Genomic DNA, 17,836 nt, shown 5'->3' on the forward strand with positions numbered 1-17,836 from the left:
TCAATAATACATGCATTGAAGCATTTTGAGCAATATTTTGATTTTAAAATATTAGACATGAAAATTTCAGGTGAATAAATCATAGCTATTTCATAATCAATAAAGTGTCTTTTAATTATTACCAACTGATTTTTATCTATTCGTAAAATTTAAAAAATCCGTACGCAAAATCACAGATAAACTTCTGACTGAAGATCTCACTTGAGAGTTTTCAATAAGGATTGTTAAAATAGTGTAGCGTGCATGTTTCCCGCATCTGTGGGGCCTGGTAGAGAGCGTTTACAACACTCTCGAGTTTTTGCCAAGCGGTCCCTCGCTTTATTGCCCCACCGCAATAAAGCGATCCGCCGCACGCGCACTCGCTAATCCCCCAGACGAGGCAGTCCCCGGATTTTCGGCAGCCGAGCGGTTTGTCGCCTATTGCACTTAAAGCAATAAAACGACCGGCCGCGCGCGCTCGATAATCTTCGGAATTCTCAAAAAAGCACGCGCGCCACTCATCCGCTAAAGAGCCCAAGCTATCCCTTCCCTTCGGGCCTCATGAGCGAGACCAACGTCTTCCCACCGAGGTCTGAAGGGTGGCTTCGCTGGGGGCACTCGTCACTCTCGCTCGAACCAGAGACTTGCACAGACCTAGGCCCTCCTGCCTGTCCTGCAGTCTGCGTTCTACCGAGCCAAGCAAAGTTTGATAGCAGTAATTCCAAGCTCTCTAAACAAATACAAAGTTCAATCGAACACACGTGTCAAATTTCTCCCTACCTCACCTCTACAAGCGCTTGGAGACTAAAATAGTATACAAGTGAAAGTCGATACAAGTGCGCAAAAGTTGAGTCTACACTTGTGAGATTGTCACTCTTGCTTTGATCGACTGACAAACTATATAACTTTCACTCGTGTAGAATCAACTTTTTGCATGTGTATTCAACGTTATTTTTCGATACAGGGGGCCTAAAATGTGCTTAAACGCTCGCGGTGCGTGCGTCAAAGCGCATTTCACGCACACTGTATCGAAAAATATTCTAAATACTGACTAATTTAATAATTTAGTATTGTAAAAAATGATAATTTAATTAATTGATTTTCATGTAAGGAAATATATGATTTTATATAAAATTACTTTATTTTTCATACTTATATTGATCCCTAGTGGAAATGAATTTCTGCACAACAGTTTTTATCTGACGCGTTTACTAAAACAGAAGATAACTGAACAAAACAGAAATTTTTAGCAGAAGAATATCGGAATAGAGACAAAGACAACAGTTATTTACAGGTATTTTTAGTTTTTTTTTTTAGTTTCTTTTAGTTTACTTCAGATGGTACCAGATTTTAACAGTTTTAAACAGTTACGTTAATTTGGTTTTATTATATTATTAAAGGCGTGTTTTTAAAAGAAAAATTAGTAGAAATCTGAAGATAACTGTTCTGATTAGGAAAAAACTAGTGTATGTGGAAGATAACAATCATAAAATGAAAAAAAAAACCTGTTTCAAACTATGAATCAACTGTTGTCTTAAAATATTTAAATAGTTATTGTCTGTTATTTTCATTTTTTTTTCATTCATAAAATTGTAAAATTTTATGTGTAAAAAAAACTAAAGCCAACTGAAGAAAACTCTAGAAAACTAAATAAAACTAAAGACAACAGAAGATTATTCTTGTATGTGTCTTAATTGCGACATTTTTCTGCTGTTATCTGCAGTTCATAACTGCTTACTTCAGTTGTTTTCATTATTTTTTTTTTTTTGCTAGAGTTTTAAGATATCGTTATCATTTAATATAAAAGTAAATATTGTATTGTGTATTAAATTTTAGTACATAATATAAATATTATTGGAAAAATTTTTTCTCAAAAGTAAAAATTTTGGCAAAAAAAATTAGTGAAATCTTTAAATATTAAAATGTCAAGTTAATGATTTTTCTGCTTTACGCGCTAAAATAAAACTAAGGTTAAAATCAGCTTTCCCAAAAAATATCCAAATGCATATAGCAAAAACGAAACAGTTACTTGACATTTTAAAATTTATAGATTTCACTACTATTTCTTGCCAAGGTTTTTACTTTAAAAAAAAATTTTTTTACGGAAGATTTCACATCTTTTACGAAGCATATTCTCCTTGAAATCTTGATCTATTTGATAGACGATAAGTTATGATTGCTTTAGACATTTATCCTATCGCGCATATAATCGTATAGTACTATTAGATGTACATAATATATAATAACATAATTGCGTGTCACCGATTAGCAGACAAATGTCGGTAAAGTAGATTACAACTGCTGTATAACCACTGGCGTGTAATACATCTGGCCGGAAGAGACAAAATATCGGGAGAAGAAACTCCGACGGAAAGAATTCACCGAGCAAATTTTCAACTTGCAATATTAAGTTAGTAACGTAATATATTCGAATGAATCCTTTTAAGGTGAAATATTAGGTTAATATATTTCAAATAGATACCAACAGATTGCGCATAAGCGCAATACTAATGATTTAAATGCAATCGAGATTTTTGTTGGAGGTTAGAAAACCCAATTTTGAAGTATATAGGGTCGCCCTTCCCTGAACCGAACTTCGTCCTGTCTTGCTAGTGCGGCCCTATTGCGCCTCTTGATGATTGATATAATCCTACAATTTACATTATATTATAAATGTAAATAAAAAAATGTTTAATTAATATTATTTTATTGTTATATTTTGTTAATATAATTAATACTTTCATCAAATTAGTGAGTATCAAAACATTTTTTAATATTTAAAATTTATTACCATTTTATTTTATATCTTTTAAATCGGTCCTGTGTACTAGTAGCTATAACAACTTTTATAAAATGTTGGCTGTATTGATTTTGATGCTTTTGATTGTTTAGAATTTATCGATTCGGCAATCTGGAGATTTTCAGAAACGTTTCACAAGAATTAACTACCATCGAGTGTACATCTAATATTTAATAATATATTTAATAATGACACCTCAAATAATTAAATATCATCACAATATTCATTACAATTAATTTGTAAATCGCGAGCTAAGCGAGCGTTTCTTGCTAGTTTCTTCTTAATTGTAACAACTACTTAAAACACAAAAGGAAACGTAATAAATCACATAAAAATAGGTGATTACAATATCAATATTCAAAATACAATAAGCCAAAACTTTATATGTATATTCGTCTTGATAAATGATTCTTCCCTGCCTTTACAAAAACTACAAGGCCAGCGAATAACGTAACAGACCAGGGGATAAAAACTAACTTCCTATCTATTAATGCGAAAATATTGAGAATACCAATCACAGACCACTATCCTTTAATTTTAAGAGTAAATAGTAACAAAATAAATACTATCAATAACGAAACAAAGAATAAAATACCGATACAACTATAATAAACTATTTAGGATTGGTAATCAAATTACCTGGTCATATTGTAAAAAAATAGAAGATCCTAACGAAATAGTAAATGAAATAACAGAAAACATTCAGCATTACATAGAAAATGCAAAGTATACACAACAGGGAGCAAAAAAATCGAAAACAAAAACCAGGAAAGATTGTATTACTGAAACAATATCAATGTCGTTCCGAACTAAAGAGTCTTTCTACAATAAATTAAAGAAGGATCCAGATAATATAAAACTCTAAGCTCAATATAAAAATTTTGTAAAAGCCCTAGACAAAGTCATTAAAGAAGCAAAAAATAATCACAACAAAAAATTAATAGAAATAAACAAAAATGATCGTAGAAAACTCTGAGCTTGTATCAATAACAAAATAGAAAGGGATAAAAATAGAAAACAAGTGATAGTTAAACAATTAATTCACAGTTTTAAAAGATGATTTGGATATTGCAAACATAATGAATGAGTATTATTGTACTTAAGGAGAAAATCTGAGTAACAAAATCATAACTCCAAGGCAGAATACATTAAACTTGCCTAGTAACAATCAAAAAACATTATTTATTAAAGGGTCCCGCCTGGGTTAAATGCTACAAAAAATGTATCAAAATACACTTCCTACATGTTTTTACACAAACTCAAAAATTTACTATTACAACGCTTCCTCAGGAAGGAAGCAAAATTTATGACAATGAAAAATGATAATATCTATTTGCTGTAAAAATTTTAAGCCATTTTGGCGACTAGTTTCGGAGCTAAAAATCGAAAACTAAAAATATGGATTTTTGATGTCGTGCGATTACGGGAGTAAAAAGACTTTATTCAAGTTGAAATTTTTAGAAAAGACAAATCTTTTTAGCACCTTAGCTAAATTCTTTTTGCAGCTTATAAAACCATTTAGTTTAAATGATATTATGATTCACATTCTTTGTCTCTCATCATTTGTGTAATTTATAATTATGTACCCTGTATAACCGAAAATCACTATTTTTGTTAAACCTTCTAACTTACTAACTAAAGTTCAGAATCTTTTGAGAAAATAAATGATTTTATCAGGTTATCAGGGCCCTATGGTATTTAAAATAATGAGGTTTAAATTTTTTCATGATAATTATATGACTTTATATTGTGACGGCTGCTCTTTCAGTAAAATAAGTAAGATTGAAAATATTTTGAAAATCATCAATATACTGTTTATTTGAGCAATATTGTATTTATTAGAACTATAAATTTTGTTGGAGGAAGCTACGTGCCAAAGAATTGGCAGCGGTTTTTTTTAAAGCTAAGTGTTTATGAATATGAAATGACGAATGTCGTATGTATTTATACACATCACAAGATGTAATCTGCAGATTCGGCCCAGATAAAAAGGATGCTGCAAATAATAATTTGTGCAGACATCATTTTTTTTAAGCTGTGTGTTTGTAAAAATGAAATAACGAAAATCTTTAAGTAATCATTTTCTTTACGTAAAGAGCACTCACATAAGTTTTTTCAGTAAGGAAAGATAAATTAATATGAAACAGTATAAATTTCTTAAACTGAACCATATTTTATAATTAAAAAGATGTTTCAAACAAACATTACAATAAATTATATACTATAAATAATGTATTATATATTTTTATTATAAAATCTAAATATTTGTTATAAAAAATTATAGTTATATATATTCCCGCAAGCCGTGCGACAGCACACCCAAGGCTGATGTAAATTTTTAATATTTTTGCATTCTTATCAATTATTTATAGTCATTCCTATTGATAAATCTCAAATGAGATCTCCACTATTAGGTATATTGCTATATTAGGTTTATTTCTGAAATATTTTTATTAAGTTTGTTATAATTGAAAATTATTTCTGCAATAGTAAAACCTTATTCAATAATACATGCATTGAAGCATTTTGAGCAATATTTTGATTTTAAAATATTAGACATGAAAATTTCAGGTGAATAAATCATAGCTATTTCATAATCAATAAAGTGTCTTTTAATTATTACCAACTGATTTTTATCTATTCGTAAAATTTAAAAAATCCGTACGCAAAATCACAGATAAACTTCTGACTGAAGATCTCACTTGAGAGTTTTCAATAAGGATTGTTAAAATAGTGTAGCGTGCATGTTTCCCGCATCTGTGGGGCCTGGTAGAGAGCGTTTACAACACTCTCGAGTTTTTGCCAAGCGGTCCCTCGCTTTATTGCCCCACCGCAATAAAGCGATCCGCCGCACGCGCACTCGCTAATCCCCCAGACGAGGCAGTCCCCGGATTTTCGGCAGCCGAGCGGTTTGTCGCCTATTGCACTTAAAGCAATAAAACGACCGGCCGCGCGCGCTCGATAATCTTCGGAATTCTCAAAAAAGCACGCGCGCCACTCATCCGCTAAAGAGCCCAAGCTATCCCTTCCCTTCGGGCCTCATGAGCGAGACCAACGTCTTCCCACCGAGGTCTGAAGGGTGGCTTCGCTGGGGGCACTCGTCACTCTCGCTCGAACCAGAGACTTGCACAGACCTAGGCCCTCCTGCCTGTCCTGCAGTCTGCGTTCTACCGAGCCAAGCAAAGTTTGATAGCAGTAATTCCAAGCTCTCTAAACAAATACAAAGTTCAATCGAACACACGTGTCAAATTTCTCCCTACCTCACCTCTACAAGCGCTTGGAGACTAAAATAGTATACAAGTGAAAGTCGATACAAGTGCGCAAAAGTTGAGTCTACACTTGTGAGATTGTCACTCTTGCTTTGATCGACTGACAAACTATATAACTTTCACTCGTGTAGAATCAACTTTTTGCATGTGTATTCAACGTTATTTTTCGATACAGGGGGCCTAAAATGTGCTTAAACGCTCGCGGTGCGTGCGTCAAAGCGCATTTCACGCACACTGTATCGAAAAATATTCTAAATACTGACTAATTTAATAATTTAGTATTGTAAAAAATGATAATTTAATTAATTGATTTTCATGTAAGGAAATATATGATTTTATATAAAATTACTTTATTTTTCATACTTATATTGATCCCTAGTGGAAATGAATTTCTGCACAACAGTTTTTATCTGACGCGTTTACTAAAACAGAAGATAACTGAACAAAACAGAAATTTTTAGCAGAAGAATATCGGAATAGAGACAAAGACAACAGTTATTTACAGGTATTTTTAGTTTTTTTTTTTAGTTTCTTTTAGTTTACTTCAGATGGTACCAGATTTTAACAGTTTTAAACAGTTACGTTAATTTGGTTTTATTATATTATTAAAGGCGTGTTTTTAAAAGAAAAATTAGTAGAAATCTGAAGATAACTGTTCTGATTAGGAAAAAACTAGTGTATGTGGAAGATAACAATCATAAAATGAAAAAAAAAACCTGTTTCAAACTATGAATCAACTGTTGTCTTAAAATATTTAAATAGTTATTGTCTGTTATTTTCATTTTTTTTTCATTCATAAAATTGTAAAATTTTATGTGTAAAAAAAACTAAAGCCAACTGAAGAAAACTCTAGAAAACTAAATAAAACTAAAGACAACAGAAGATTATTCTTGTATGTGTCTTAATTGCGACATTTTTCTGCTGTTATCTGCAGTTCATAACTGCTTACTTCAGTTGTTTTCATTATTTTTTTTTTTTTGCTAGAGTTTTAAGATATCGTTATCATTTAATATAAAAGTAAATATTGTATTGTGTATTAAATTTTAGTACATAATATAAATATTATTGGAAAAATTTTTTCTCAAAAGTAAAAATTTTGGCAAAAAAAATTAGTGAAATCTTTAAATATTAAAATGTCAAGTTAATGATTTTTCTGCTTTACGCGCTAAAATAAAACTAAGGTTAAAATCAGCTTTCCCAAAAAATATCCAAATGCATATAGCAAAAACGAAACAGTTACTTGACATTTTAAAATTTATAGATTTCACTACTATTTCTTGCCAAGGTTTTTACTTTAAAAAAAAATTTTTTTACGGAAGATTTCACATCTTTTACGAAGCATATTCTCCTTGAAATCTTGATCTATTTGATAGACGATAAGTTATGATTGCTTTAGACATTTATCCTATCGCGCATATAATCGTATAGTACTATTAGATGTACATAATATATAATAACATAATTGCGTGTCACCGATTAGCAGACAAATGTCGGTAAAGTAGATTACAACTGCTGTATAACCACTGGCGTGTAATACATCTGGCCGGAAGAGACAAAATATCGGGAGAAGAAACTCCGACGGAAAGAATTCACCGAGCAAATTTTCAACTTGCAATATTAAGTTAGTAACGTAATATATTCGAATGAATCCTTTTAAGGTGAAATATTAGGTTAATATATTTCAAATAGATACCAACAGATTGCGCATAAGCGCAATACTAATGATTTAAATGCAATCGAGATTTTTGTTGGAGGTTAGAAAACCCAATTTTGAAGTATATAGGGTCGCCCTTCCCTGAACCGAACTTCGTCCTGTCTTGCTAGTGCGGCCCTATTGCGCCTCTTGATGATTGATATAATCCTACAATTTACATTATATTATAAATGTAAATAAAAAAATGTTTAATTAATATTATTTTATTGTTATATTTTGTTAATATAATTAATACTTTCATCAAATTAGTGAGTATCAAAACATTTTTTAATATTTAAAATTTATTACCATTTTATTTTATATCTTTTAAATCGGTCCTGTGTACTAGTAGCTATAACAACTTTTATAAAATGTTGGCTGTATTGATTTTGATGCTTTTGATTGTTTAGAATTTATCGATTCGGCAATCTGGAGATTTTCAGAAACGTTTCACAAGAATTAACTACCATCGAGTGTACATCTAATATTTAATAATATATTTAATAATGACACCTCAAATAATTAAATATCATCACAATATTCATTACAATTAATTTGTAAATCGCGAGCTAAGCGAGCGTTTCTTGCTAGTTTCTTCTTAATTGTAACAACTACTTAAAACACAAAAGGAAACGTAATAAATCACATAAAAATAGGTGATTACAATATCAATATTCAAAATACAATAAGCCAAAACTTTATATGTATATTCGTCTTGATAAATGATTCTTCCCTGCCTTTACAAAAACTACAAGGCCAGCGAATAACGTAACAGACCAGGGGATAAAAACTAACTTCCTATCTATTAATGCGAAAATATTGAGAATACCAATCACAGACCACTATCCTTTAATTTTAAGAGTAAATAGTAACAAAATAAATACTATCAATAACGAAACAAAGAATAAAATACCGATACAACTATAATAAACTATTTAGGATTGGTAATCAAATTACCTGGTCATATTGTAAAAAAATAGAAGATCCTAACGAAATAGTAAATGAAATAACAGAAAACATTCAGCATTACATAGAAAATGCAAAGTATACACAACAGGGAGCAAAAAAATCGAAAACAAAAACCAGGAAAGATTGTATTACTGAAACAATATCAATGTCGTTCCGAACTAAAGAGTCTTTCTACAATAAATTAAAGAAGGATCCAGATAATATAAAACTCTAAGCTCAATATAAAAATTTTGTAAAAGCCCTAGACAAAGTCATTAAAGAAGCAAAAAATAATCACAACAAAAAATTAATAGAAATAAACAAAAATGATCGTAGAAAACTCTGAGCTTGTATCAATAACAAAATAGAAAGGGATAAAAATAGAAAACAAGTGATAGTTAAACAATTAATTCACAGTTTTAAAAGATGATTTGGATATTGCAAACATAATGAATGAGTATTATTGTACTTAAGGAGAAAATCTGAGTAACAAAATCATAACTCCAAGGCAGAATACATTAAACTTGCCTAGTAACAATCAAAAAACATTATTTATTAAAGGGTCCCGCCTGGGTTAAATGCTACAAAAAAAAAACAACAAAATATTTGTCCGATAAAAAATTTTCTTTTCACGTAAAATAAAAAACAAAAAATATCTACTGTAAATATTTCTTGGTAGAAATAGTGTATATTGTAAATATTTTCAGTAGATATTTTTTGTTTTGTAATTTACATGAAAAGAAAAAATTTATCAGACGAATATTTTGTTGTTTTTTTGCAGGATTTAACCCAGACTGGACCCCTTAAACCAACAAACGATTTAGAGATATTTAAAATCATTATTAATCTAAAATTAAAATAAGGAGGTGTAGATGAAATCTACGCAAAGACTCCAAAAACAATAGCACTGCCGATTGCAGATGTTCTGGTATACGCCATTAATCCGTGTGTTGAAACATAAACGTGGCCGGAAATGCTGAAAGTAGCGGAAGTACTACTACTATATAAAGCTGGGAAAAAAAGAAGAGATGCGTAATGATTTTTTTAGTGAATGCAAAAAGAGGAATAATTGTTAGACGTACACGAAAAAGAAATATTTTTAAAATTGAGCTTATATGAGGTAGTGAAGAATGTGACGGTAGAGGATGGTTACTTTTCAGATGCTGAATTTTCGTTTTCCGCAGATTTTTCGATGCTGTAAGGCGGAGTAGCTGTGTACACGTGTGCACAACGCGCCACTTTGCCGTGGAGCCATTTAAAGCACAATAAGTTTCTTAGTAATAAACAGATACTGAGTAATAACAACTGATACTTTCTTAGACATTTATTTCCATCAAATTTTCTTTATAGAAAGCCTTAAAAGTTGGCATCAGAATAGAGTTTTTTGCTGCTTTCAATTCACCGTGATCGGAGAATGCCCAGGCCATCGAGGAAATCTGGAAATAAAGGAAAAGGAATTAGGTCATGGGATATTCTGTGATATGGAAAATTCTGGTATAAAGTTAGGATATTCTGCTAAAACGCCTTTTTATTCCATTCTAAAACCTTACGCCCTTGCGGTGAAGGCAAGCAGAAGCATGCTGTCTCGTGTGCTATGCTCCAAAATTACGCTACCTCTAAGGGGCTTTAGACCTACGTTCTTTTTAACTAAAAAAAGTAAAACCGGGCGTAGAGGCTTAAACGGTCGTACACACAAAACATTTCTAATCACCGCTCACGCAATAGAAACAAGAGGCTGCACGTTCTGTGCTATAAAAGCGGTCTCTTGTTTGAAATTTTTTTGCGCCTAGCTTTTGATAGCTCGTAATCGCAGCTGTACCGACCAAGTTCGGGCTATGCGTCAAGGCACAGACTCATTTGAAATTAAAATGCAAGAGCTAGATAACCTGTAAATAGGTTACGTTTCGATCTGCGTTGGGCTACGCACCTCCTAGCTATTCTCAAATTGCAAAGATTTTGCTCATGGAACATTAGTTTTCGGCGCAAGCCGATTATCAGATTCTGCGGAAATAGTTTAAATCGCGTCCGCTTCCCCTTTTACTCGCGCAGCCGTCGCTGACCTCCTTAGCAACGGTTTCCCTCACTCGTCACCGCGTGGCGCCGCCGCGCACACTTCCCCTCATGCGCTTCTCCGCCTAGCGCAGTGGTGGGGGGACTTTCTTTTACTGACTGGGAAAGTGAAAAGTGGAGGAAAATTTTTCGGACTAATTCCCCTGGACTCAGTTTTTCACGTTGATCACGGTGGTACCAAAATGTTGTATTGTTTTAGAATCACCCTGTAGAATAGTATATTACACAACTAGAAACAAAAGTTGGCTTTTTCTGACTTTTTCGAATTTGAAAAAGCCAATTCGCTCCTTGTTGTGTATCGTGTTTTTTATAATCAGTGCATTAAGAACGCTCTTTTGAGCCTGTCTGAAAAAGCAGAGTCGTCCAGTATCTCATAGTAGAATTTCGTTGTAAATCTGAATTTTGTTTGATGTCACACGGATCGATGGTATATACATACATGTATGAGATGCGTCACACATATATACACACGAAAATGCGAAAGTGTGGGCGAAAGTACTTGTCTAGATTTGACCTAGGCGCTACAAGATCCAACCACTGTATACTGTTCGCCAGGGGCGCTGGCACAGTCGAGTCGCGTACGTCTATGTTATCGCGAATTCAGTCCAAGTTTAGAAGCTAACCGCTAAGCATGTAAGATGCCTCGTGCATCACATTTTTGTGTTATCTTTAAGTTAATAAACGTATTACTTCGTAACCGTTTACTTCATCATTCTAAGCACCTACCATACCTATAGCTAACAGTACTTACTTTCGCCCCTAGGGAAAACACACTTTCGCATCAGATATATGTATATATGTATGTGTGGGTATATTTATACGTATGTATATACACACAACTATACTTAGAGGGCCTTTTCTTTAGGCTCGAGAAACTCTACTTTTGCTCCATTTTTTCATAGGCGAAAAGCGCGTTTTCGATGCACGTGTTATGAAAACAATATTCTCAAGATAGATGAAATAACAGAACGCAATAACATTAAAGCAAGAAATAAGGAACCAACAGAAGCTATAGGACAGAAAATCACGGACATCAATAGACACAGGATGACTTACGGAGATAATAATTACCTAGGCTCCAACAAAGCATTTTTTTATTTTTACAGCGGTATAAGAGGAACACAAAATTTTACCAACTCAATGCACTCCATCAAACATCAGCAACCTCACAAAGACATTGTGGTAACAGATGACATTGTGTTTACGTACGACTGTAGATGCGATTTAGCACTTCAATTGTAGGACTTACATGTTCCGCTAGGCTCAATAAATTCGAAAGGATAGCTTTTGCTAGAAACAGAAATGGAACTACAGAAACGTTCACAACAGCAAGATCTATGCTTGTAAGGTTGTAATAAATGAACAAAATAGTTAATTGAATCTTACACAAAAACAGATAATATAGCAACATAGTTATTAATAATCGGTTGAATATTAATACAAACAATTTAATCATTACAAGTTAAGCAATTATTTAAAAATATATTTACTTAAAAATTAGGCTTAATAGATAGAATATATAACTATAAGTGTTAAAATTTTTCATATTATAATTATGTTAAAATTACGCGTTAGGAAATTCAAATGAACCCTAATGAATATGATAGTAGTTCCTGAAGTCGGATCGGGAAATATACTATCAGGAATGAATAATATTTAGTTTTTAGTTTTCTTGTTTCCGAATCTGCGTACAGGAAATATTATTTTCTTCTGCAGGATTGCGGTGCTATAGTGCGTAATTTGGCACAAATTGCAATACTGTAGAATCTAGGGATGTGCGAGTTCCCAAAAAACCCGAGTCGAGTTGAGTCGAGTTTTTTTGCCGAGTTCGAGTCGAATTCCCGAATTTTTCGAGCTACGGGAAAATGTCGAGCTGCTAGAAAAATTCGAGCAGTTCGAAAAATTCGAGTAGCTCGAAAAACTGGAGCAGCTTGAAAAACTCAAGCAGATATAAAAACTCAGGAAATTCGAAGAGCTTGATGATTTTTTAAATTTTTAGGATCATATATTTTAATTTTATCGTCCGGAGGTGCAATCAGAAAATACATTGTTACTAGAATCGAAGTTTTGAAAAGGAGCTTGAATTTGAGTGCTACTGGGTTAATAATGGTTGTTCAGGTAAAAAGTTGTCTATGCTTGAAAGTAGAAAAAATTATTACCTATCATTTATGGCTGTTTTTTACCTTTCTTCATTGCCATATATATAGCTGATGAAACCATTAAAATGTTAATCTAAATTTTGAAAGCGAAAGTAGAAGAAAAGAGCTTTGATTTAAGGGTCAATTGGTTAAAATTGACCATTCAGATCAAAAGTTATAAGGATTTTAGAAATGGGAAAAATCGTTAATTTTCGTAAATAATCGAAATATTTATGATTTATTGCTGTTTTTAAATGTAGACAACTTTTTATGCAAGTAACCATTTTTAACCTACCGGGGCTCAAAGTACAGATCTTTTCCCATACTTTGGTCCTATGAGTATGTTTTTCCCGTTGGTGATCTCGGACATTAAATACGTACAGTTGAGCAATGGTTAGTTTTCGTTCATTTTTTTTATGTTAAATTTCCATAAGAGAATTTAAACTGCCCGGCAAAAAAATAAGTATTTCGAAATCTCGGGAATGCAGGGTTTTTCGTGTTCTGGATGGACTAAGGAACACAAAAAAGTTGGCTCGGTAGGTCTGCCCTCAAATTTGAATTTTGTTCGACTCGAGCTCGTCGAGTCGAGTTTTTCGGGCGGGAACTCGCACAACCCTAGTAGAATCTGCGATCGTTGTATAAGTTTATGTAATTAATGTAAATTTGTATAACTCTGGATTAAATAGATAAATAAATAAATATTTTTTGGCTTTCTTCTTAACAAAGGCTTGTAATAATAATTTGTTTGTTTGTGTTTTTCCTTATAATGGAAAAGTTAATAAAAGTAAATTGCTTGTATATGTACCTGAAGAAGAATAAAATTATCTATCTTTTGATCATGTAAATGTAAATAAACTTTATAGATTTTGTAACGTTGTAAGAAATTGCAGGTGTTCACGGGTTTCCACGAGTTTGTCTCCCGGTGTCTTTGTTTTTGCTTAAGTTGGTTTATCTCTTGGTTAAATGGGAAAATCGAGGTTTATCTAAGATCGACAATTGGTTTGCATTTGATCGGTTGTACACAGAAAGCGTGGTTTATGGGTAAAGATGTAGCTCAGTAGAAAATCGGAGGTTTCGGAGGAAAAAGTGTATCACCGTTTAGTGTCGTTAAGTTCGAGAAGTGTTAAGCAAAAGGTGCATATCAGTTAGTTGGACTAGGCAAACGGCGCGTGCCAGCGACGACCTGGTGCAAGCGAGACCGCCGAGCGCAGGCAGAGTCCTGCGCGGCCGGTCAGAAGCGTGTTGTGCACATCCTAGACGTTTGTCCGCCATCTCCTGGCGCGAACAAGGATAACAACGGTTATCCGTTGCGGGCAGCAAAGGCACGGGCAGGGTCTATTCGGTACGTGAGGTGTGTCTGGGAAGGGCCAGCCACGTCTGGGCTTTCCGGGTACGAGTTATCGAGGCGATGAGCGTGGCGGATGAATGCGAAGGAGTCGTCTGGGGACAGGCGATAGAACGTCGCTCGATGCACGAGCTTGACCGGAGTGTCGCTGCATGAGGAGGAGTACGACCGTGTGTATAAGTATTAGGGTGAATGAGTTCGGCTTCGGGGCAAAGTTCGGCTGTTTTCGGCGGTTTATCGAATTCTATTGGTTTTGCATGAACTCGGTTTATCTAAAGTTTTGGGTAAAATAAGCTGTAAATATGAACATAAGATCATGAGTAAATAAGAAAGTCACAGCATAAACTGCTTGAGTTCTGCGTAATTTCTCCCTTTGTTCCACCTCCTCTACTGACCAAGGACCCTTCCCGCTCTAAACATTATCACGGTTGAGCTGCGGGAAGATTCAATGGCGCGATAGTGCAGGCGCAAGAAATAGACCTCAAGAGAGCCTGCACTGTCGCTAAGCCTAAGAAAACACGTGGACGGTGCCGAGAAATATTCCGGGTAAAAAACAAAGTAAGCCCAATCGAACCAAGCCATAGTGTCTTAAAGTGTTTAAAACTATATATGAAGTAGAAACTATTCTGAAACTAAAGCAATACATAATGTTGAAAGAAGCTACGTGCCAAAGAATTGGCAGTGGTTTTTACATTTTCTTACTATTTCGAATGTGTTATTTCATAACGAGCGAGAATTGGATTTCTCAAGTGTTTCTCACTTGGAAAAGCCAACTTTATTTCTTATTGTGTAATACTAGGGGTTGAAATAAATATCATTTATTTTCCTATTCTGATAAAATCTTTGAATTATTTTTACTAATATTTAGTTAATTTTTATAAATTATTAAAGATATTTTTATTATCTATTTCAGAAAATACTTAAGAGATAGCGAAAGAAAACAACTTTCAAGTCAAGCCCTGACTCTATGCTCGCAAAGTTTACGTAATAAAATAAAGATTGACAAATCAATTAAAATGTTTGATTCTCCCAAAAATCAACAAAAACAGGTGTTACTAGATATTTTTGATGTGTATCAAAACATTAAAAATATACCTGAGTTTGAATCTGTCGAATTACCAAAGATTAGAAAGTTGTTGGAAGATGCGTACTCATCATTGAGTGCCAATTTCGTAAGTTTTTTTGAAAAACCTTAAATGCATTCCTAAGACTTGTTTATTACAATATATACATTACAATCTTTTTTTTAGACCGTGCACGGAAATATCTTTGAAATTGCAATTGAATTTTGCCGCCAAACAATTCGAGGATGTAAAACGAAAGCTACAAGTAATGATGTCACCGTCAACTCACGACTCATCGGAGCAAACGCAAATAAAATGGTAAGTAGTTGTATTTCTTTTTTTTCTATCTACTGCATGAGCCATTAGTAATTTAATATTGTTGACTTTTTAGTCTTCATCCGATGCTGAAAAATATATTGTTCCAAATTTGCAAGTTACTAGCCAGCAACAAAGAGCTCAAAAGAACGTTAGTGGTGGAAGATCACGTGGAAGACCGTCCAATTCACCAAAATACATTCAGACAATGAATAATACCCGTATGGCTCCAAATCAAACCGAATTAAAATCCACTATTTCTAATAACTCATACATATCACTTTCTAGCAATGTGTCGAATAGTTCTTCTATAAATTCATATTTAAATGAAAAAATGCTGTCTGTAATGCTTGGATCAGGTGTTAATACAAATATGTTGGAATATTTGAGTCAAGTTGAAAAATATCAAAATGCAGTGAAACAATATCAAAATAACTTAAATATGAACTCTAGCAGTGAAGTACACTATTGTAAAAAAGAAACAAATCGACAGCTGCCTTACCAAATATTAAGTAATATTAGTACAGTTGAAAATTGCTTAAGTTCTGTCAAGGACAGAAAAGATATATCGATAACACCTGTAGCTTTGAGCAGCAGTAATATCAAGCCAAAATCCGTTGATTTATTATCTTCTCATGCAACTAGAAATAAACCAACTATATCAGTTTCAGTATCAAAACCAGAACAGAGGTTGCAATTTTCTTCTGTAAACCAAACCTCATGCCCAATAAGTAAATCTTCTTTGTTGCCCATAACTGACGTTCAGAAATCTTTGTCTATGCACTCATTATCTTCAGATATTCTACCAAGCAATTATTGTACGACTAATACTTTAAAGGATCAATTTACTATTTTACCTTCTGAAAAACATATATGTAGCTCGCAACAAAATCTCTCATTGCAGCATAAGCTTTTATCTAAAAAACAACGCCAACAACTTTGTGAATCACCTCAACCATTTCATCCAGTAAAAAAGCATAAACCACATAGAGTAATTACTAGTTTAGCAAACAGTAGTACTAGTTTAGCAAACAGTAGTACAGCTCCTTATGCATTTCCAACTACTCACAGTACAACTGAAGGCAATAGTTATTTAAATTCTGCTAATACTAAAAGGTTTTCAGGATCTACACAGAAATCAATTCGACCAAAAATTTCTTTTGATACTTCATCAGCTCCAACTGTACAAAATATTAACAATTCTTTTTGTATGTTTTCACAACTTCAGCAGCAACCACATCTTGAAATAATTCCTCAATCCATCATTGGACCTAAAACTGAAAACATATTCAAAAGATCCTTTCCCGAACAAAACCAATCTGAGCTATCACCTTTTTTAAAAACGGATAGAACTTCAGTTTTTGAATTACCAAAACAAACAGTTACCATCCCTTCGAGTGGTGCAGTGAAATTGAAGAAACAAGACAAATCTAAAGATAACAAAGTAGAAATTATAACTTTAGATGATTAAATTATTCTTAAATTTTGTTAAAGTTGGTAATGCATTAAATGGAAAAAAATATTTTGAATATGTCTTTTCATGATGTAAAAAGAAAATTATGAGATTAAAATAGTAGTTTATTATTAATTTACTTATGTGTATACTGCATGATAATTTTCATAAAATTTTTAAGCGATGTATTTTCTCTTTTACTTGAGATGTTAAGGACTTACAGCTGGTTTAATAGAATGAAATAAAATAAAATGTAATAAAAAATATGTCTATAATATTTAATAATGTGAAATTAAAAAATTATATATTACAGATTCGCCCAATCATTCTACAAGAGAACCGATCAGCGCTGCACTGTGTTGACAAAATCTGATTTTTGGACATTTACTCTGCTTGTCTTTTGGAGAGTTTTTTGACTCTCACTTGCGAATATACATGAGATTTCGGCATGAGAACTCATGTGAGGTTTTAATGTAGGGTAAGGGTGGCGGGACTTCATGTCAAGAACGAGTGCCAAAAAATCAGATTTTGTCTATATATCTACCTATATTATATAGTTGTTTTGAGCCAAGGTGAGATTCATCCCCCCCCCCTCCTCGCCCCGCTCGCCCCCCTCAAAATAACGTTAAAACGTTTCAAAAAACGCGTTATTTGTTTCACTCGCCGTACATTTTGTATTCGCGGGCAATCCGACTGCATCGCACGGAGTCGTCATTGTACCGACGGCTAACGTCCGTCGACGACTCCTGCATCATCGAGGGA

The 17,836-nt window shown here is 33.2% G+C and overlaps 1 protein-coding gene across 1 annotated transcript in view; it reads left to right on the plus strand.

Annotated features, from left to right (window-relative positions):
* Positions 1-17,340, plus strand: part of LOC100680504 — a 272,326-nt gene extending 254,986 nt beyond the window's left edge. The window contains exons 14-16 of the mRNA XM_031933565.2: positions 15,156-15,414; positions 15,493-15,624; positions 15,698-17,340. Of these exons, the coding sequence (XP_031789425.1) occupies positions 15,156-15,414; positions 15,493-15,624; positions 15,698-17,092 (1,786 nt within the window). The 3' untranslated portion in view covers positions 17,093-17,340. The remainder of the gene's footprint in view (positions 1-15,155; positions 15,415-15,492; positions 15,625-15,697) is intronic.
* The last annotated feature ends 496 nt before the right edge of the window (positions 17,341-17,836 follow it).

Source organism: Nasonia vitripennis (genome assembly GCF_009193385.2).
Source record: "Nasonia vitripennis strain AsymCx chromosome 1 unlocalized genomic scaffold, Nvit_psr_1.1 chr1_random0004, whole genome shotgun sequence".
In the NCBI taxonomy this organism is placed as follows: Eukaryota; Metazoa; Arthropoda; class Insecta; order Hymenoptera; family Pteromalidae; genus Nasonia; species Nasonia vitripennis.